Source organism: Myodes glareolus, chromosome 15, assembly GCF_982192425.1.
Source record: "Myodes glareolus chromosome 15, mMyoGla1.1, whole genome shotgun sequence".
Classification (NCBI taxonomy): domain Eukaryota; kingdom Metazoa; phylum Chordata; class Mammalia; order Rodentia; family Cricetidae; genus Myodes; species Myodes glareolus.
In genome coordinates, this window is record NC_142040.1 from 39953695 (window position 1) to 39974312 (window position 20618).

General features: G+C 41.6%; 1 protein-coding gene and 1 pseudogene across 1 annotated transcript; one reads left to right on the plus strand and one right to left on the minus strand.

Annotated features, from left to right (window-relative positions):
* The first annotated feature begins 1054 nt into the window (after nucleotides 1–1054).
* Nucleotides 1055–16991, plus strand: Cdc20b (cell division cycle 20B). The gene is made up of 9 exons (XM_087897031.1): nucleotides 1055–1147; nucleotides 1950–2178; nucleotides 4988–5154; nucleotides 5201–5354; nucleotides 10598–10696; nucleotides 12380–12477; nucleotides 12532–12657; nucleotides 13167–13284; nucleotides 16891–16991. Exons 1-9 carry the CDS (start codon nucleotides 1055–1057, stop codon nucleotides 16989–16991), a joined length of 1185 nt encoding a protein of 394 aa, XP_087753157.1.
* On the minus strand, nucleotides 4535–5349 carry LOC125406064 (large ribosomal subunit protein uL30 pseudogene; annotated as a pseudogene).
* Nucleotides 16992–20618: the final 3627 nt, after the last annotated feature.

Genomic DNA, 20618 nt, shown 5'->3' on the forward strand with positions numbered 1-20618 from the left:
CTTGTGTGTTTTAATAGATCACTGATGAGTTTGTATGTGTCATCTGTATTCTGGGGTGTCCCCTATTTGTCTCTGGGCACCTGTGTTTGTCTGACCTTCTAGCACTCTTACTGGGATATTTGCATAATTCCCTAGTTTATGTGGAAAACCTACGTTTCATCTTACCCAATGAATCTCACTCCTAAGGATCATTTCCGATCCTCTGGACTCTTTCTTCAGCCCCTTCTGCCTTCTGAACGTGGTTTGTTTTTAGGGAAAGTGATCCATTCACTTAATGCTTTGCTTAAATGACTCAACTCCATTAACTTTCATTAGTGCTCACTTGAGAAGGTAGTGATGAGACATGCTATCTAGTTCACATATGTGACTACTGGGCCCTGTATGGGTTACTATTAACTCAGCCTGTTGTCTCTACTCTGTTGGGGCGCTTCAAGGCCATCAAGAGCTGTATAGCAGCTTCCTGCAGCTGCTGAAAGAAATCATCAGAGTGTTTAGCCTTGCAAACATGGAGGTCCGAGGCCAGTTTCTCGAGGCAGAGGAAAGTGTCAGTAGGCGTTGCTTTCTCTAGAGGCTCGCCTGGAGCAGCGGTGCCCTGTCTTCCTTGGTTCTTGTGGCTGTTGGTATTTTCTGGGTTGTGAGCATTATTGCTGCACCTCTGCTCTGTGGACGTAGTGCCGTCTGCTCTTGGTCTAGTTCACTCTTCCTCCAGCTTCTTATCAGGACAAATCATGGTATTCAGGCCCCGAGAGGATGATAGGGGTAGAATTCCCTAACTCAGGTAATTTAATCCACAGCTTTGGGCTGTACGTGGGTACTTCATGTGTGAAGACTCTTTGCCGTGGAAGATGATTTTGATAGGTGGCAGGGGTTAGAATCTGGAACCCTGGGGACCATTATGTGGCCTAAATAGGCTGCCAACCTAGTACGGCACAGAGTGAAGCTATGTTCCAGACAAATCCCTGAGGGAGTTGTTGGTAAACCCAGCTGGGACTGTGAGCCAGTGGTTACCTTGGAGGAGAGTCCTGGACAAGATTCCAAGTAGGACTTCTTCAGGATGGACAGAGTGGCTTTTGCAGGTCAGAGGAACGTAGACACATCAAGGCACAGTGTGATTAACAGTGTGAAGTTTATCGATCACTTTTCAGATGTACCATCAGATTTGCTCTCCTCCCTTTAAGCTCAAGATTATTTTGTCTTAAACTGCATATTTAAATTCTAGAAAACCAAGAGAAATTTGAACAAGAGTGTCTGTCTTCCCTCCAGTATGACAGCCCCCTCCCACTTCTTAGTCTCCACAAGTCTTAGATGGCGTTGTTGGGAGTGCACACATTGTCTGGTCATGGCCCACTGACACTGCTTGCTTTGTCTCCAAAGTTCTCAACTTTAGAGCCAGCAAGAATGTTGAAAGGTGGCTCTGTGGCACAATGGGTAACGCATTGGATTTTTAGTGACAAAACAAACAAACAAACAAACACAATAGGAGAGGGAACTGTGTGCTCAGCACACAGTGTCGCTTCATGTGCCTTTTTTTTGTTGTTTTTTTTTTAAAGACTTATTATGAGTACAGTGTTCTGCCTGAGTGTATGCTTGCACCCCAGAAGACGGCACCAGATCTCATTACAGATGGTTGTGGTTGCTGGGAATTGAACTCAGGACCTCTGGAAGTGTTCTTAGCCTCTAAACTATCTCTCCACCCGACATGTTCTGTTTTATCTTGGTGTGTAATTACGATAAGTCAGTAGGCCCACTCTCTAAAGTGTTTCAGTATATCTAAAGACTGTGGGTGGAAGCTGTGATTATGAACGATGTTCAAGTGTTATAAAAAACGTTAACTCTCAAGCTCACATACAGAATTGTCTAGATAAATACTATGGAATTACAGTAGAAGGAATTTTATCTTTGCCTCTTGGAGCCCACTAGAATTCACGGCTTTCATTGTTGTTCAACAGGCTTTTGGCTCTGTCACCAAGTACTCCACCTTCAGGAGCAACTTCGTGAAGAGGCCATCTGCAGAGATTCCTGTGGCCAGCAACCCCATCACCACCACCAGAGGGCAGCCAAGCCCAGCCGGGACCAGGAAGCCGGTTCCTCTGCGCAGGAAGGGTCTCTTTCCCTCAGACACCCCTGACTCTTCATCAGTGGTGAAGGTAGCGCCAGCAGCAGACACCCTAAGGCTCAGTGAGCCCAGGTTTAGGATTTCAGATAGTTTGCGCGCTAAGATAAGTTGCTGTTCCTTATGAGAAAAGTCCAAGTGCAGGGGCTCCCACAGACATCTTCATACACATTTTGTGCTTTAAATATGCTCAGAGACTATATATGCATATGTATGTGTGTGCACGTATATACGCATATACTTGTATGTGTATGTATTTCTGCACTATCTGAATATGTTTTCGCTTTGAAGACTCTAGGACAGTGGTTCTCAACCTTTCTAATGCTCAGATCCTTTAATACAGCTCCTCATGCTGTGGTGACTCCCAATTGTAAAATTATTTTGTTGGTACTTCATAACTACTGCTGTAGCTTTGCTACTATTAAGAGTCATAATGTAAATATCTGATATGCAGCACCAAAGGGGTCACAACTCACATGCTGAGAAACGCTGCTCAAGAATATTAATGACTTTGGTAAGGATCCTGGACATGAAAGTCTGGAAAAATATATATTATGATTTCCATTCTTCAGGAACAGACTTATCCGCAAGTCATCTAACGGCTTAGTTCCTACTCTGCTCTTTAAAGGTCCCGTGCAACGTGACTTAGCATCTTTCCTGTCCTCCCTCCCTCCCTCCCTCCCTCCCTCCCTCCCTCCCTCCCTCCCTTCTTTCTTTCTTTCTTTCTTTCTTTCTTTCTTTCTTTCTTTCTTTCTTTCTTTCTTTCCGACCCCCCCCAGCCCCTTTTCTTTTGAGATAGGTCTTACTAGATAGTCCTGGCTGGCATGGAAGTCACTATGTAGCTCGGGCAGGCCTCAAACTTTGCACAATTCTCCTACCTCAGCCTTCCAAGGGCTGAGATGGCAGATGTGAGCCACTGTGCCCAGCTCAGCATGCTTGTTAAGATGGATGTTGACAGTGGTACCACCTTCTTTCCGAGATACTGTGATTCTGAAGACTGCAAAGGGACCCAAATCTTCATAAGGCAAGGGATTTACCACATCAGGACAAGTAGCAACACAAGAATTTACCTGACGGTGGCAGGGGGAGACTCAGGAGCATAGGAAATCTTTTGTATTCCCTCTAATTGAGGAAGTTTGGAGGGTCATTGTTTTAGGAAAATTCTTGCTAAAATTAGGGGCCTCCGGGCTCCTTCTGAGCTTGAAATGAGCTCGCCATTTGTTCCTTAATAAAACAGTGTGTGAAAAATTGGAAACCCCAAGCAAAAGATTGGTAATTCAAAGGAGTTTACGAGAGCCTGTTCCGCTGTCTCCTTCAGCTGATATATATAAATATAAAACTAAATATACATAATATATGCACATATAAACATTTATATATACAAATATATTGTATAATACATATATAATACTATACATATAGTGGATATTTAGTTTTTATATACATGGTAGATATCTAGTATTTGTGGGTGATTTGACAGGTATTTCACAGAAGCAAAAAGCCTGGTAAAGGACTTTCTTAGTCTTGATAAGAGAATATGTTCTAGTTTCATTTATGTTGCTTGAAAACACTCTTATAGAAAACAACTCAGGGGAGGAGTAATTTATTTGGCTTACAACTCCATCATTTTGGGTAAATCAAGGCAGGGACTTGAAACATCTAGTCACACCACATTCAAGAACAGAGAGGGAATACATGCAAGCATTCATGCCTACCTTCTTGTCTTCTTGGGCTTGGTTCAATTTTTCTACCCATACACAGTTCAGAATCCCCTGCCTAGGGAATGGTGCCACCCACAGTGGGCTGGCTATCCCCACACCAATTAACTTAATTAAGGCGGTCTTCTACAGGCACACTACGAGTCACCCACAGGCCATCTCTTATTGAAACGCTTTTCCCAGGTGACTCTAGACTGTGACAGGTTGACAGCTGAAGCTGACCACCACAGAAAATATGAAAATATTGATGTAAATAAAATTGACTTCTGTTTCTTAGACAGCATTTCACTGTTGCTATTGTCAACTACCTTTACACATCTTTCTATAACATTAAGGAATAGTGGCAGAGTGGTACCCTAAGGGTCACATGGTCAAGGTCAGTGACTGGTAACACAAGTATCCTACAGTGATGTCTGAGCAGGGTGATATAGTGATGTCATAGCTTGGGAAGATGCTACTTACAGCATCTTTCAAGCTACTGAACTATTTCTACCTATTCTTTTTTTTTCCTGTTTCAAAACCTTTAATTAAGAAAAATCCCTCATAAGTGTATTCAATTCTTTGGGTTTCAATTAATTTCAGAGGTAGTCTTTTTGGCTAGCAAGAATAGTATCATAACAACCAAGACAGAAAAACTGATAACAATTTCTTACCTGCAGGAGACAAGAACTTGGGAGTCATTTCCAAAGCAATGCTTTTTTTTTTTTTTAGTTTGCCAAGCTGTGACTGTTTATTAACTGACCAGATTACAAAAATACCATGGGCAATACCTTAGTTCATCCATATAATAAGTCTGTTTATCTGGTCTTCCCTGTTGCCAGCATCTCCACCTTCCACAAAATGAGTTGTCTTTTTCTTCATTTCACCTCGTGGAGAAGATAATTTGAAGGGCCACAGGAAGTTATTCGCTTCCTTGATGCGTTTTCCAACTGTATAGATCTCATGAATAAGATCCTCCATGCAGATGATGCCATATTTACCAAGAGATCGAGCAATCAAGGAATTACCTGTCAAGGCAATTCTCTTCTTATGAATTTTGCCATAGCCGCGTTTGTAGATGAGCTCTTTTACTGACCTTAGATTGGGGTACCCCCATGCAATGTATGGTTCCACAATCCTCAGCATGTTAATTGAAGCCTTGTTGAGCTTAACAAAGGTGCCGTTGAAGATCTGCTGAAGACGAAGAAGCTGCAACACCTTGCGCACCTTTGGGCTTACACCATTGATACCTCGGATTCTGATGACGAACGCCAGCTTTGGTTCTGCGGGCACGTAGAAGTTCCCAGCTTTCCTGGCCATCCTAGCCATGTGAATTTCCGTCCGGTACATCTGCCGGTGCTCCTTGTGATAGTACTTCACCTTTTCATAGATGAGCTTCATCTGGGCCCTTCGCAGAGACTTCAGGCCAATCTTCTTCCGAAGGCGCTTCACCTTCATCTCTGCGAAATTCCTTCGCTTTTTCTTCAGGGTTCCCGGCGCAGCAGGAACCTTTTTCTTCTCCGGCACAGCCTCCATGGTTCCAGGCGGGGAAAAAAAAAGAGCAGCAATGCTTTTTCTAAGCAAGGGAAGCTTGGGGATTTTATTTAGGGAGTCTGGACACATTCATATAGAGCTCTGATATTTCTAAGCATATTCAATTAACAAGTCCACTTCTGAACATGGTCCCAATGTAAAAGCAAAGACATGTATGGGCATTCTTACCTCAAAGTCATATAGTAACATATATAAATTATGAAAATGGTGTAAAGAAATGCCTCCAGTATGCTCATCTTGTACCACAAGATCTTAACTGATAATCAAGTAAATGACCCAGAAAATAGATTGTTTTGGAGCCTATATTGCCTGTCAATCATGATATTTGAACTGAAAGGCAGATGTATTGATGTTACAGTTCTTACAAAGACAAAGGATAAAGAACACAAATATAGAAAACATAAAGTCAATTATCAGCACGGTGGCTGCTGTTCCTAGTTGGATGTCTATGCTTTTACCTGTATAAACTCTACGCCCAAAGAAGAATGCTTTCCATAGGTGCTTACTATAGGAAACCACAGCAGACAGAGGCTTCCCTTTAGGAAACTACTAGCCTCAGACTAGGTACAATGAGTTGGCCCAATTCACCTACAGTCAAATTCTACAATCTAAATCAAAGGCACACTATATTTTTCTTCTTATGTTTTTTTTTTTAAAAGGTCTTCATGCTCAGGCATGTCACTCCTCCATGTCCCTGCCCACTAATTGCATGAGAGACAATAAAGTATGTGCTATTTAACTACTTCAAGAGGAAAATATTACCTAATTTTCATTTGTTTAGACAGAGTCAATTAGTTACCTGAGGCAAAAGTCAACACAGGATGAGAACCCACATTTTCTGTCTTCAAATAAAATGTTCTGTGATTCTCTTTTTTCATGACCTCTTTTTCTTTAATTGTTATTGTTACATATATGTATAAGTATATAGATACAGCTTGTTGAGTCTGTTTAGTGTTACTTGCATTTGATTTCAGGACTGACCAATTGGTATTAGATAGACAATTAAGGGGCTCCTCCTTGAGGAAGATTATCTCCCATTCTGAGCATTCTTTAGTTGCCTGTAGATCTTTGTTAAGAATAGTGCTCAATAAGATTTCCCTGTTCCATGTAGATATTGGTATTGTACTCATTGGTATCATACTATTGGTATCATACTTTCTTGTCTTTTAGGTAGCCATATTGTTGAGTCTTAGTGGGTGAAGCTTCCTTGTCATTTCTAGGAGACAAAAATCCTACAGTAGAATTCCTGGCTCTCTGACTCTTGCAATCTTTTTACACTCTCATTTGCATCTTCTTTGAGCCTTAGGTACAAGAGTTCTGGTCCAGATGTATTCACTGTAGCTGAGCGCCCCATGACCAGTTGTTCCCTGGAGTCTGACCAGATGTGGGTTTCTGGTTTTTTAAAAGATTGTTTATATTGAGCTATATTTTTCTCCCCTTCCCTTCCCTTCTTTCCTCTCCCCCTCTTCTACCTTCTCCTATGATCCCCATGCTCCCAATTTACTCAGGAGATCTTGTCTTTTTGTACTTCCCATGTAGATTAAATCTTTTAGGGTCCTCTTTGTTGTCCAGGTTCTCTGGGATTGTAAATTATAGGCTGATTTTTCTTTGCTTTATGTCTAAAAGCCACTTATTAGTGAATATATATTATATTTGTCTTTCTAGGTCACCTCATTTAAAATGATGTTTTCTAGATCCATCCAATTGCCCACAAATTTCAAGATGTTGTTATTTTTTTATTCTACGTAATACTACATTGTGTAAATGTACCACATTTCCTTATCCATTCTTCAGTTGAGGGGCATTTAGGTTCTTTCCAGGTTCTGGCTATGACAATGAATGTTGCTATGAACATAGTTGAGCACATGTCCTTGTGGTATGATTGAACATCCTTTGGGTATATACCCGAAAGTGGTATTGCTGGGTCTTGAGGTAGGTTGTTCACTAATTTTCTGAGAAATCTCCACACTGACATTCAAAGGGGCTGTACCAGTTTGCACTCCCACCAGCAAGGCAGGAGTGTTCCCTTTACCCCACAACCTCTCCAGCTAAGTTGTCGTCAGTGTTTTTGATCTTGGTCATTTTTAGGTGTACGATGGAATCTCAGAGTTGTTCTGATTTGCATTTCTCTGATGACTAAGGATGTTGAATATTTCCTTAAGTGTCTTTCAGCCATTTTAGATTTTTCTGTTGAGAGTTCTCTGTTTAGGTCTGTACCTCATTTTTTTTTTAACCGGATTATTTGTTATTTTGATGACAAATTTCTTGAGTTCTTTGTATGTTTTGGAGATCAGCTCTCTGTCCAATGTGGGTCTGGTGAAGATCTTCTCCCATTCTGTAGGCTACTGTTTTGTCTTATTGACTGTGTCATTGCTTTAGGGAAGCTTCTTAGTTTCAGAAGATTCCATTTATTAATTGTTTCTCTCAGTGTTTGTACTACTGTTTAGGATAATAAAGAAATATTGGTTAGTATAATCACCTAGTATAATTGACCTTGTAGCCACATTAGGTATGTTTTCAAGGTTAAACAATGATATAATTTAGATAGATAGGCCATCTTCAAACACTTCAGAGGTCTACAGAATACAACATTTAAGATACTTTAATAACCTAGGTTCTTCTTTTTTATGACAATGAGACATGTCTGCTCCTGGCAGCACCAATCTACTTCAGAGAAAATAGTGGGCATCAAAGAAACTCTACATGGAGTTTACTTTCACTGTGGCAAAAGTAAGACATTGGTCAAGAAAATGTCCATGCCTCAACTGTTGACATTATGCTGTCCTAATTAGACAAGGAGGACACAAAATATCCTGCTTAACAGAGAAGTCTGTTGAATATTCTAGGCCTGTAGGCTGAAGATGGATGCCCCAACATTGCAGAGGAACTTTGGGTGACTGTTTAGGCAGCCAGCTGTTTCTGCTATTATTCATATTTTTTTTGAAGCCACTTCCTTGCAGTTCTGCTTACTCAGTTATTATTATTTCCTTCTTGGGTCTCTGAGGGAGCTGAAGATTAGATAGCTATAGTTTACCAAAGCAAGTTATTGTAGAAAATAAATTAGGTTTAAGACTTTGGACTCACTAAGATAGGATAGATATGTATTTTCTCTGAGTTTGTCAAATACAAACAGACTAGACATTGTTAATGTATTTATTGTCTGTATATATTGTATATACTCATTATACTTGTTGTATATAGTTTTCTTATATTAGCAATAGCCTTTTTTAGACAAAAAGGGGAAATGTAGTGGCCTTTCAAATGTATTTTAAAAAATAAAGACCGCTTGAAGATCTGAGAGTAAAACAGTCCCACTTGTCAGCCTTACAGACAAGATTGTGGTAATACACACACCTTTAATCCCAGTAGCCACAATAACACACACATTTAATCCCAGTAGTTACCCTTGTTGGCATAGAAATTGGGTGGTACATGCCTTTGATCCTAGTCCAGAGAGGAATATAAGATGGGGCGAGACAGCTCTCAGACACAGTCTCCCTCTGAGATTTCAGGAGGTAGGATTGCCATTTCAGACTGAGGTCGAGGTAAGAGCCAGTGTTTGGCTGTATTGCTTTTTGAATCTTTAGGCTGAACCCCAATATTTGACCCTAAGCTTTCATTTAATCGAGTTTCACATTATGTTGTCTTTATTTCTTTCTCAATAGCTAGATAAGGGTATAAGTTTGGTTTTTTCCCTAGGCTCTCCATCCCATTCCATTGAACTTGTTCATTCTTCTGTCAATGTTATATTGTCCTGATTATCACAGCTTGTTTATAAGTCTTAAGTTGGATAATCTTAGTCTTTTCACTTTGTTCTTATCCTTCAATATGCATTGACTATTTTTGCTCTTTGTATCTCTATAGAGCTGTTAGAATTACCTTATCAATATCCATAAAATAACTTGCTGAGAGTTTGGTTGTGATTATATTAAACATGTTGATCAATTTGGGGGGATTGCATGTGGACATAATGAGTCTTCTTACTCTTGTATGTGCAAATACCTCCCTTATAGATATTCTTTTTATTTTTCATCAAAAGTTTTTAGTGTTTTTTTATACATATATTTCACATGCTTTTGTAAAGACACACCTAAGCATTTAAAAATTTGGTTAATAATATAAATACTATTTGTTTTGAATTTTAAATTCCAGTTGTGTATTGATGGCATATAAGTATGCAATTGACTTTCATGTTAACTTTATATCTGGCAACCTTAGTATAATCACCCATCACTCATTAGTTATAAGGTCTTATGTTTTTGGTTCTTCTTGTTGTTGATTGAGTGATTGATTGATTTGTGTGTGTGTGTGTGTGTATGGTGTTAGGACTTGAGTCAAGTCATTGTATATGCTAAGCAAGAACTCTATATGAAACTACATCCTTATCTCTGTTGTTAATGCTTTGGGTATTGATTTTGTTAAAAATAATTTGTGACCTTTTATTAGCAGGTCTGAATGTTTCCAGTAAATTTGAAGTTCTGACAGTTGCAAGTATTCAAAGTGAACCTCAAGACAAGCATTTATGAGTAACAGTTGACTTTTTTGGCACAACACTGTGAAACTGTCAGGCTCTTATCAGAAGTCGTTTAGTCACAGACACCACAAGCCACTTGAGTTATCTTGTTTCCTGTTGATGTATCACTATCAGTTTGATCATGAATTGGGGGCTAGAGATCAAAAGATAGTGGCAAGTGGTTTGGACTTAGTGGGGTCTTTTGATGAAAACTTAGAACAAATGATAGAATCATGAACGCAAATAGTCAAGGGTAAAATTAGCCAAAAATTAGTCGCTTTGTTTTGGTACTATAGGATTAAAAGTTAAAATCAACAATTTAGCAACTATTTATGAACAAAGAGTAGAGCTTAAGTCTGCAAAGTAGGCATCACTGGGATGGATATGCAAACATACAAAGTTTACTTTCTTTAAAAAGTCTCAAATGACGGAATAAATATTCACAACCTGATGTGGTACTCTGTGTATCCCTCATGAGACCATTTGTCTACATTTACATCTGCCATGTATTCTTTGCTGAAAAATGCCGTTGAATAATTTTTCACTCTTACTTGAAGTCCACACTGAACTTTTTCCTTTTCTTTCTTTCTGTATTCTTTGTGTTTCAGTTTTATCAGAGAGACTGCTTTCTTTCTTACACGGTAATCTCTTTGATACTCATGGGAGAAATATTGCATTTGTATGATCTTAGAGATTTGTAGAACTGTTTGTTTACTGCAGTCTGTAGAGGTGGAGTCAGAGATGAATCCTTCCACCTTAGGAGGTTCAGCAGCATCCGCCATTCCATATGCCACCTGGAGGTGGAGCTTCATCTCATGAGTCTTTGAAATGACTACTGTAAGTCACTGCTTAGATAGCCAGTTGAGCAGCTGAAGTAACAAGATGCAGCCAATGCTCTGACATAAACCTAAATTCTGGAAGAGCCAGAGGGTCCATATGTTTCATGCCCATATGAAGCACCATGCATCTGAGCCATTGTAGGGTTACTAGTTTTTACTGGCGTTGTGTTGCTCTTTGTGGTGTTGTGTGTGTTCTTACCTTGTCTACCCATCTTTTTCTTTGATTGGTATAGTTGGGGCTGTCGGTGGTCAATCTTCCAGGTGTCAGTACATCAATGGCTCAGATGGTTGCTCCTCATGGTACAGTCAGTGCCACAGTTCCAGTCACCCCATTCGTCAGTCTGTATTCCTGGAGGTCGCTCAGTGCTCCTGGGGTTTGCTCTGCTACTGTGGAGTTCACTGTCTTAGGCTTGCTCTCTGGCCTAGGTTGCTGGCTTAGTCCTGTTTCTGTAAATGTCCCTGGTCTGCATCCGCTCCTGTAGAGGTCCCTGGTTTTGGGGTTGGTTCAGCAAAGGTCTCTGGTTCCTGCCTACTCCCCTAGAGGTCCCAGACTGATGCCTGAACCTGCAGAGGTCTCTGGCTCCGACCCACTCCCTCAGTAGTTGCTCCCTTGTACCTGTTCCTGTGGAGTTCATTGTCTCAGGCCTTTCCAACCTAGGTTGCTGGCTCAGTTCTGTTTCTGTGGAGTTTACTGTCCCAGTGATACATTTTGTTTTATATGACAGCAAACACTAAATGAAACACAAAACAAACAAAACAATCCACTTTTCTGTAAAATGTCAACTAACCCTATACAAACAAAACCATAATAATAATAATAATAATAATAATAATAACAAACAATGACAAATCCAGCATAAGGACAACAAAACCTGATGGATTGTAAAGAGATTAGTGAAAATGATAATTAAGGGGCCTGGCAGTTAAGAGCACTTGCTTCTCTTGCAGAGAACCCACAATAGAGCTCACAACTCTTGTAACGTTAGTTCCAGGAGATCCAACACCTTCTTCTGGCCTCCTCAGGTACCCATTCACATGTGTGCACAAACATGCATATGCATAAACAAATGTTAAAACTACTAAAATGAGGATGATGTAAAGTTTGATAAAACATGAAAAAGCTTTATATAACAACCAATGGGAGAACAAATCAGTATAAACTCTGTTTGTTACTCTAAAACATTTTGACTCGTGAAAGATAATATGCAAGAGTGAGGTTAGTTCCTGGGATGATGGACTAGATTTGGCAGATGAATGCAACAGAAATTATCGTTAGAATGGTCTTTGAAGTTGCTAGCCATTCCAGTTATCAGTACAGACACGAGACAGTAATTCTGATTTTCAGTTGACTGGAGATATTTGCAAATAAGTTGATCTTCTGAAGTGTATTAGGATTCGAGACACCTGAGATCTGAAATTACAGGTAGTCATGCGTAGCTTTCTCTAATGTAATGCTACCTGGAGGAAAAGGACTCAGGCCATAAAGCAGGAGTTGCACCTCAGCACAAAGCCCAGAAGAGCCAGAGGCTTCTCCAGCCACAGTGTTCTGCCCCATGCAGTTTTTCCATTGTGTGGTTTTGTAGGTTTTTTTTCCTATACTAAAAATGCTGGCAATTGTTAGCATAATTTAGGGAACTCTTCTATTGGGCATCTTCTCTTTCAGCAGTGGCTTCTCGCCCCTGGGGAATAATTTCTGAGAGGTGCGTCTGCCCTCAGCTGGGAGAGCTGCTGCAGCGGCAGACTTCTATGTACATCACCCTGGTGAGCTTGCTTTCTCCAGGGCTCACTTCCATTTTCTTATTTTGAACTTTGTAGGCCATGGAGTGGTCTCCCTGGCAATCTGAGGTCCTTGCTCTCAGAGGAGGAATGAAGGATGGACGCCTACATGTTTTCAGTGTAAATATTGAGAAGTACATTCAGATTTCAAACACACACTCTCAGGTAGGCTTCATCTTCACCCCACATCAAGAATCTTCTGAAAACAATTTATCATAGAATGTAGAATCCCACCTTCCTTATCTTCTGAGTCCAAAAGGAATTCCAATTCTTATGAATTTTTTTTTGTGTAAAATCTCTCAATTAGTTCAAAGTTAATCTAACTTGTGTTTGTTCTCCTCCTCCCTTTCTCCTTGTCTCCCTCCCTCTCTTCTGTCTCTGCTTTTGTGTTTCTCATCACAGTTTGACTCTGAAACTTGGGAGTAGTCTGGTTATCTCTGGCCAGTGGTCACAATTCAAATTCCCTGGCTCACTGCACTGGAGTCCATTTGTTTTCTTGGTCCTTGGATGACTTGGGATAAACTTTCTCAGGATGGATATCATCTCTGAAAATACCCAGTCCTCACTGTGGCTGGAGGAAGAGTGAACAGAAGAGAAAGTGTAGACTCAACTTATGCACATTCATCACGCACCAGAAGTTGCTGGAATTCAGTATTTTGTAGTCCTCTTTATAGTTTTGCTCCCTCACCTGGCTACCTAAGACAAAGGAGATTGCCCCAGGCCAAGGTGCTGCAACGAAGGATGCGGCTCTGTGGGCCTGCCCCACCCTGTTCAGGTTCAGGGTTTTTTTTGGTGAGTACATGCCACAGCAAAGTGTGCTGCCACCAAGTGGAAAAGCTCTGATGAAAAATGGCCCTCAATAGAGGGCGAAATCCTAGAGACATCCCTTCTCGGAACAGAGAGAGAAATGCTTCTAAGTTTGATCACATGTGTTTGTCTCTTGAAGCTGCCCAGGTTCCTCTTCCTTGAATGTGTGTGCCCTAGTCAGTTTCCACAGAGAAGCTGCCTCCTGGACACGACAGACCTGCTGGTGCTCAGGATCTCACAGCAGCTGTGGCTGCCCGAACAATGCCTGCAGAAGGTCAAGCCAGCGGAGCACTACTGACAGACTTAGCTCCTGGGGAAGAGAGAGTCCATTTTTTGTTTTTTAAGGATGTGGTGACCAAGGTCCCAGGGATGATACCATGCTCATAAGTATAAGGGCAGCATGAATTGGACTCAGTGGGAAAAAAAGATGACAGGAAGTTGGGAGGAAGTGGGAAGGTGAGAAATGATCTGAGGGGTGAGGGGAGGGGTGGGGAGGTGAGGGATGATCTGAGGGGGGAAGGGAGGGGTGGGGAGGTGAGGGATGATCTGAGGGGGGAAGGGAGGGGTGGGGAGGTGAGATGATCTGAGGGGAGAGGGTAGGGGTAGGGAGGTAAGGGATGATCTGAGGGGAGAGGGTAGGGGTAGGGAGGTAAGGGATGATCTGAGGGGAGAGGGTAGGAGTGGGGAGGTGAGTCTAATCCAGATATACTGTTTAAATTCTCAAAAAGTTAGTTTTTTTATATTAAAAAGACAACTGTGTGTAGGTAACTTTCTAGTCTGCGGTGAGGCCTGCCTTTGACATGACTTTCTTGGTCCTTAGCAAAGGGTCAATATGTAGTGTCATTGATGACACTTGCAGGCAGAAAACAAAACTTATAGCACTCCCCGGAACAGTATTCTTAGAATCTAAAGCCACAGCCTTCCCTGTAAAGGTGTGATTTCCCACTGCCTCCTAAGTTAAGGCTGTCACTGATGTGTTCCAAAAGGGCCTCAGAAACACTGTTGCTTTCACGCCAGGTGCCATTCCCCAGGAACATCTGTTCAATTTACACCAAGCTAGCTTCCAAACCTTGCTTTTGAATATTATTTGGACTTTCCCCTTTTTGCCAGCCCATCCCATTCTTTTTTCTTTCTTTCTTTTCATTTTTAACATAGTGGGTAAAAGGGCATTTTTAATTGCTCATTGTCGCTATTGAATATAATAAAGACATTATCCTGAGTGTGGATTAAAAAGCATATTTTAAGTTAGAAAGCTTGTGCCTGGAACTTTGTGGCAGAAATCAATGGGGATGTTTAACTTTTTGACAAGGGTGTTCTCTGAGTGACAGTTTTATGTCTGTCTGACACCACAACTATTTAATATTTCTTCTTATAAGAACTTTCTGTCCAGGATGTGAGGAAGGATAGCAGCAAGAATGCTTGAAGAACTGTGAGAGCGAGACTATTCTGTGGTTTAAAAAGAAAATCACTTAAAAATGCTTTACTTTTGATTATGCTCGAGCATCTGTGGGTGGGTGTGCCTGTGAGTGAAGCTGTCCCAGGGCAGGGTAGAGGCACTGGATTCTCCCGGAGCTGGAGTTACAGGTGGATTTAAGCTACCCAACAGGGAGCGCTTGACGGTATAGGAATAGTCCACGAATTTAACAGCTGAACCACCTCTCCAGCTCTAAGAGAGGGATCATTTTACATTTCTTCTTTATGGCTTTATCTTAAAGTGACCTTCTAAATTGTCAAAATTAAATTTATGAGTTGATTATGTATACAGATTTCTTCTTTCTTTCCCTTCCCCCTCCCTCTCTTCTTTCCTCCCTCCCTCCCTCTTTCTCTCTTCTTTCCTGCTGTACTTGGGATCGAACCAGAGCTTGGTATATGCTGGGCAAGAAAGATATTCCTCAGCTAAAAATTTCCTAGTTCTAAGTTATTTAACTTTCTACTTCTTCAAAACGTAACTCTCTTGCACAGGGGGAGTGATATGTAGGGGCAACAAGACTCCCACAGGTCTGGGACCCAGGTTATGTCTCCCCCAGGATCTAAACAGTGCATACACACTCCTTTGTGCTGAAGATCTCGTACCATAGGACAAGAGGGTGTCTCAGAGTCCTGCTCTCAGTGGACCTGTAAGAAATCCCACTTTTGTGAAAAGGCGACCCCCTTCTCCGAGTTTGGTTTCAGTTATATCACCAATACCCCCACCCAACGTTTATTTGGCCTTGTTAACTTGCATATCCTTCTGTCCCTAGCCTCTATTCATGGAATTATCTTGGTTTATTTTGGTCCAGCGTGTTGATTAGTAAGGCCACTGTTGAGTTAGGCTAGGTTTTACGAAACGTTCTTCAGGTGACACTAGTGAGTACCTTGTTATGCTATAGTCAAAAGGACTGTGCAATCAAGTGAGGTTGAGAAATTCTACCCACTATAGCCTCATCCTCCAGTGCATACAGCTTCAGTGCATGCAGCTCCAGTGCATGCAACTTCAGTGCATACAGCTCCAGTGCATGCAGCAGCCCTAAAGTACAATGAGCTCTGAAATAAAGAGCTGACCTTAATATTAACTCAGAGTTTCCCAATTAATGTAACCCATTTAATGCTGTTTTCATTTAGTATCTTTTAACCTTGTATAAAGCAATTATAACTAAGAATATTCTTTGGGAATAATGAATAAAAGAGCAGAATCCTGTACACAAGTCTTGTACTTGCAATGTGGAAGAGGTTTTGGACTCTTTGCTTTAAGCTGCATCAGTTTTTATGATCTGTTTCTTGGAATCTATCCTAAAGGGATTGGCTTTTGGGTGAACACTGCAATGGCGTTCCCTGGGTACCGAAGACTACAGAAGATAAAGCTAAAGACCATGGAGCAAGAGTCACCGGTGGTGTCAGCTGAAGAACAGTTTCTTAAGACACTCGAGTGACATCTCTGTAGGCTGTCAATGTGACCCTCTATGGGCAAAGGGTTTTTCATAACGCGCTGAGTTTCAGGTTCGTGGCAGGCGCTGTCCTGGGTTGTGTAGGCAGGTCTAATCCAATGTCAAGTATCCTGTGACTTGTAAGAAAACCAGAGAAGAGACACAGAGAAGCCAGAGTGCTCACAGAGGCAGGCTGGCATGGTGCGGGCACAGAAGAATGGCTGCAACTGCAGGAACCGGAAGTGGTAAGGCTGAGACTCTTAGGGCATGCCATCTTACCTACCCCTAGATTTCACACTTCAATCTCAGACTGTGGGAGAGTCAGCTTTTGGTGCATAACCACCCAACTTGTGGTCATTTGTTAGGATAGCCACAAGGCACTGGTTGGGGTGGGGATGGGAGTGGGGTGGATAGGGTTGGGTGGGGTGTGTGTGGGAATAGGAGTGAGTAGGGGTAAGGGTGAGTGAGGGTAGGGGTGGGAAGGGGTAGGGTGAAGGTACAGCAAGTACTGGAGAAGAAACTTAGGCCTCAGGCACTGGGTGAAGGGCCTGTATGGCCTTGCTGGTGAACGAGGCTGGTACAGGAAATCCTGTACCCTGGGAGGAAGACTGATCCTATCTCAGGTTACCTGAGTTCTGAGTAGCCATCCTTGTAACTTGGTGCCAGATGCATTGTCTTTCTCCTACAGGTTACCGAGGCAGAGTGCTGCCCCTGGTTCTGAGTTCAGAAGACACCCTCTTGTTTTCTGCTGCCGCAGATGGGGCCGCTTGTGTGTGGAAGGGCCACTAGTCACCCAGCCAGTCATAACTGAGAACTTCTTCTTTAGATCATTGGGATCAGAAATTATGATGTCCTAGGTCACTGGGATCAGAAGTTGTGATGTCCTGGGTCACTGACTCTTCTTTGCTTGATTCTCCTCAGGCTCCCATCTCTGTACATCTTCCTACCCCGCAGCCCAGAGATGGTCTGATTTTCTTCGGTCTTCCTCTCCCTCTGTCCTCTCCCCCTCCCCCCCCCCCCCCCCCCCCCCGCTTCTTGTGTAAAGCCGAATGGTCCTGTAGCACCTGTGCCACTACAAGATGGTACGCAAGCTGGGAACTAAGCTGGAGACTTAAAAACACATAGACAGAGAGAGATAAGGACCTGGGTCATCCTTGATACAAGAATGCCAAGTTTATTGTGCTCAGGGATCCTTAACCACGCCCATCTCTTGGGATCTTTCAGCTGCAGACTCATGAGGCTCAGAGCAGCTGCAGGCACGGGTGTTTTGCTCAGTTCACTCCAGCTTTAGACAAAGGGTCTAAAGCAAGCAAAGAAAGTCAAGGGGCCAGGAAGTTGCAGCTCCGAACATCTTCTGTCTTCTTTGCCCTTTTCTCTTCCAAGATTAATTTTTCACTATTTTAGTAAAAATGAGTTCTAAACTGTTCTTTCCTACCTGGCTTTTCTAAGTCCCCCTGTCATATTTCTGACTGCCTTTCCCATTTCTCCTTTGTGAGTTCCTTTCCTGTCCTTAGTTCAAACTCAGTATACTCAAGGTAGAACTTGGGTATCCAAAAAATCCCCCTCACCTCCTGCCATATGCTGTGTGCTGTAATAAACATGAATAACGCTTTTTCTCAAAATTAACTCTTTAGTCAGACCCTCTTTCCTCCAGTCTTAGCCTGTTTTCTGTTGCTGTAACAGAATACCCAAGACAGAATAACTTAGAAAACTGAACATTTATTTAGTTCATGGTGTGGGGACTGGGAAGTTCAAGAGCTTGCTGGTGTCCTGGCACTGGATAAGGATTTTTCCACTGTGCCATCCTAGGACAAAAGACAGAAGGGCAGGAGACACAAGAGGCCAAGACAGAAACAGGAAGTCACTTATAGCAAGTCGTTGTGCTGGGTTTGTGTGTGTGTGTGTGTGTGTGTGTGTGTGTGTGTGTGTGTGAACTTACACAAGCTAGAGTCATCTTGAGGAGAGGGAGCCTCATTTGAGGAGATTGTCCTGTGGGCAAGCCTGTAGGGCATTGTCTTGATTGATGACTGTTGTGGGGGGACCAGCTCACTGTGATGTCATCTCCTCTGGGCCTGGTTTTAATAGAAAGCAGACTGAGCAAGAGAGGCAGCAAGCCAGTAAGCAGCCTCTGGCAACCTCTGCACATCTGCTGTATGGCTCTGGTGCTGGAGCTTTGCTGGTCGTTTGGAATTCTTGATCTTTTCTTCCGATTTTTTTTTTCTGCACATAATGTTTGTTTTCCTCTCTCTCTCTCTCTCTCTCTCTCTCTCTCTCTCTCTCTCTCTCTCTCTCTTCAAGAAAGACAGGGTTTCTCTGTGTAGCCTTGACTCTCCTGGAACTCACTGTAGACCAGACTGGCCTCGAACTCATGGAAATCAGCCTGTCTCTGCCTCCCAAGTGCTGGGATTAAAGACGTGTACTACCACTGCCCGGCTGCACAAAATATTTGTTACCCGTGCTTGTTACATGATATTAATCTGTATGATTGTAGTTGTTTTCTTAATTTTTCTGTGTGAATCTTTGATTATTTTGGTTTCAACACATTCTTTCCCTCATGGACAATAAAATAGGGTAACGAGGGAACAAATCCCAGACAATAAATATTGGTTGATTTTATTTCATTTCCATTGTTGTTTTTACTTTTCTTTTCTGGCACACATATGCACACACACACACACACACACAAACCCAGCACAACGACTTTTGTGAGTGTGTGTGTGTGTGTGTGCGCATTTAGCTCAGGCTATTCTTGACATCAGTATATAGTTCAGGCAGGCCCCAAACTCACAATCTTTCTGCATCCACATCCTGAATGCTGGAGTTACAGGTGTGAGCCACCACACCCGGCTCTTGAAGAAAAAAAATGCCCTCTCCTTCATTCCCCTCATAAAACAAAACAAAAACCTCAACTATTGCAGAGCAGGGTAGCATATATATAAGAGAAATCATGTTTTTTCTTGCCAAATTCACGTTAATTTACCAATTACTTTTCTCACCTCGTTCCTTTAACTTAGAAAGGTTAGTATTTCTTACTTTACAAAAATTTAGGGCACCTAAAACTTCAAGTCAAGTCAGTCTCTCTCTCTCTCTCTCTCTCTCTCTCTCTCTCTCTCTCTCTCTCTCATATACATATTAAACAGTTTCAAGTATCCTCTGTCAATTCTATTTCAGGTTTTCTGTTTTAACTGTCTCATGACATTGCCATGATCGAAGGCCATTTCTACAATTAATATTGGTATGTGAGCAAAGGGGCCTCATTTGAGAAAAATGTCAATGTATATCTATATTAATTTTAGCAGAAATTTTGGGATACGATTTTTTTTATAAAGAAATTAGAAAAAGTCTATATAACACACAAAAGAGAAGCTTTGATTACAAATGGTTTTTGTAACACAAAGCTTCATATATATCAGTCCTTGTTGGATAGCTGGATAAATTTTTTAGTTCATGAATAGATAGCAGTAAGCTCCATCCAGTTTAAGGCATGAACATTCCTGGCTGCCTACTGCCAGTGAACAGCCTCTATATTCTGATTTATGTCATGATGGAATGGTTTTTCCTTGTGCCTATCTTCAGCTAGGTGGAATCATGCAATAACATGTGTGTTACATGAGACTACAGTGTTCTTTTCACTGCTGTCTAGCTTACCGTATGAATACAAACTTATTTATCTTATCAGAAATGGATATTTACATTATTTACAGTTTTGGGTTTTAGACTTAATCTAGTATATACATTACTGAATATATCTTGGGTGAATAAAACACTCATTTTAGTTTGGTATATACTTGAGTGGAATTGCTAGGTTATAAAATATAAACAGATTCATCTCCAATAGACACCAGCAACTTTTCCAAGAAGAAAGGTACATCTGTTCTTCAACTAGCAATGCATGAGAGTTTGAGTCAACAATTTAAAAAATGGAACATAGGTTTTCCTGTCTGTTTGGCCTCGGCAGCAGAAGCAAGACAATGAAAGGAACGCCATCCTTTGGAAAGTGTCTCAATAAGATGCACACACTCCGCCGCCGCTGTGGCTCTAAGGCCTACCACCTTCAGAAGTCTACCTGTGGCAACTGTGGCTACCCTGCCAAGAGCAACAGAAAGTATAGCTGGCACGCTATCCCAGGCTAAGAGAAGAAACACTATTGGCACTGGGTGGATGAGGCACCTAAAGATTGCCTATTGAAGATTCAGACACGGATTCTATAAAGATTAACAAACAGCTAGCCCAAGAGGGCAGCTGTTACAGCATCAAATTCATCTTAGGGACTTCAAGCAGTCATAAAATAAATGGTCTGGTTTCAATAAAATGGAGTTCAATAGAGAATAGTCTATTTATTTGTAATTAAAATCCTAAATCCATGTTAGAGATTATGACATGTCTAAAGTATCAGCTCAGAACTCCTCTCCTAGA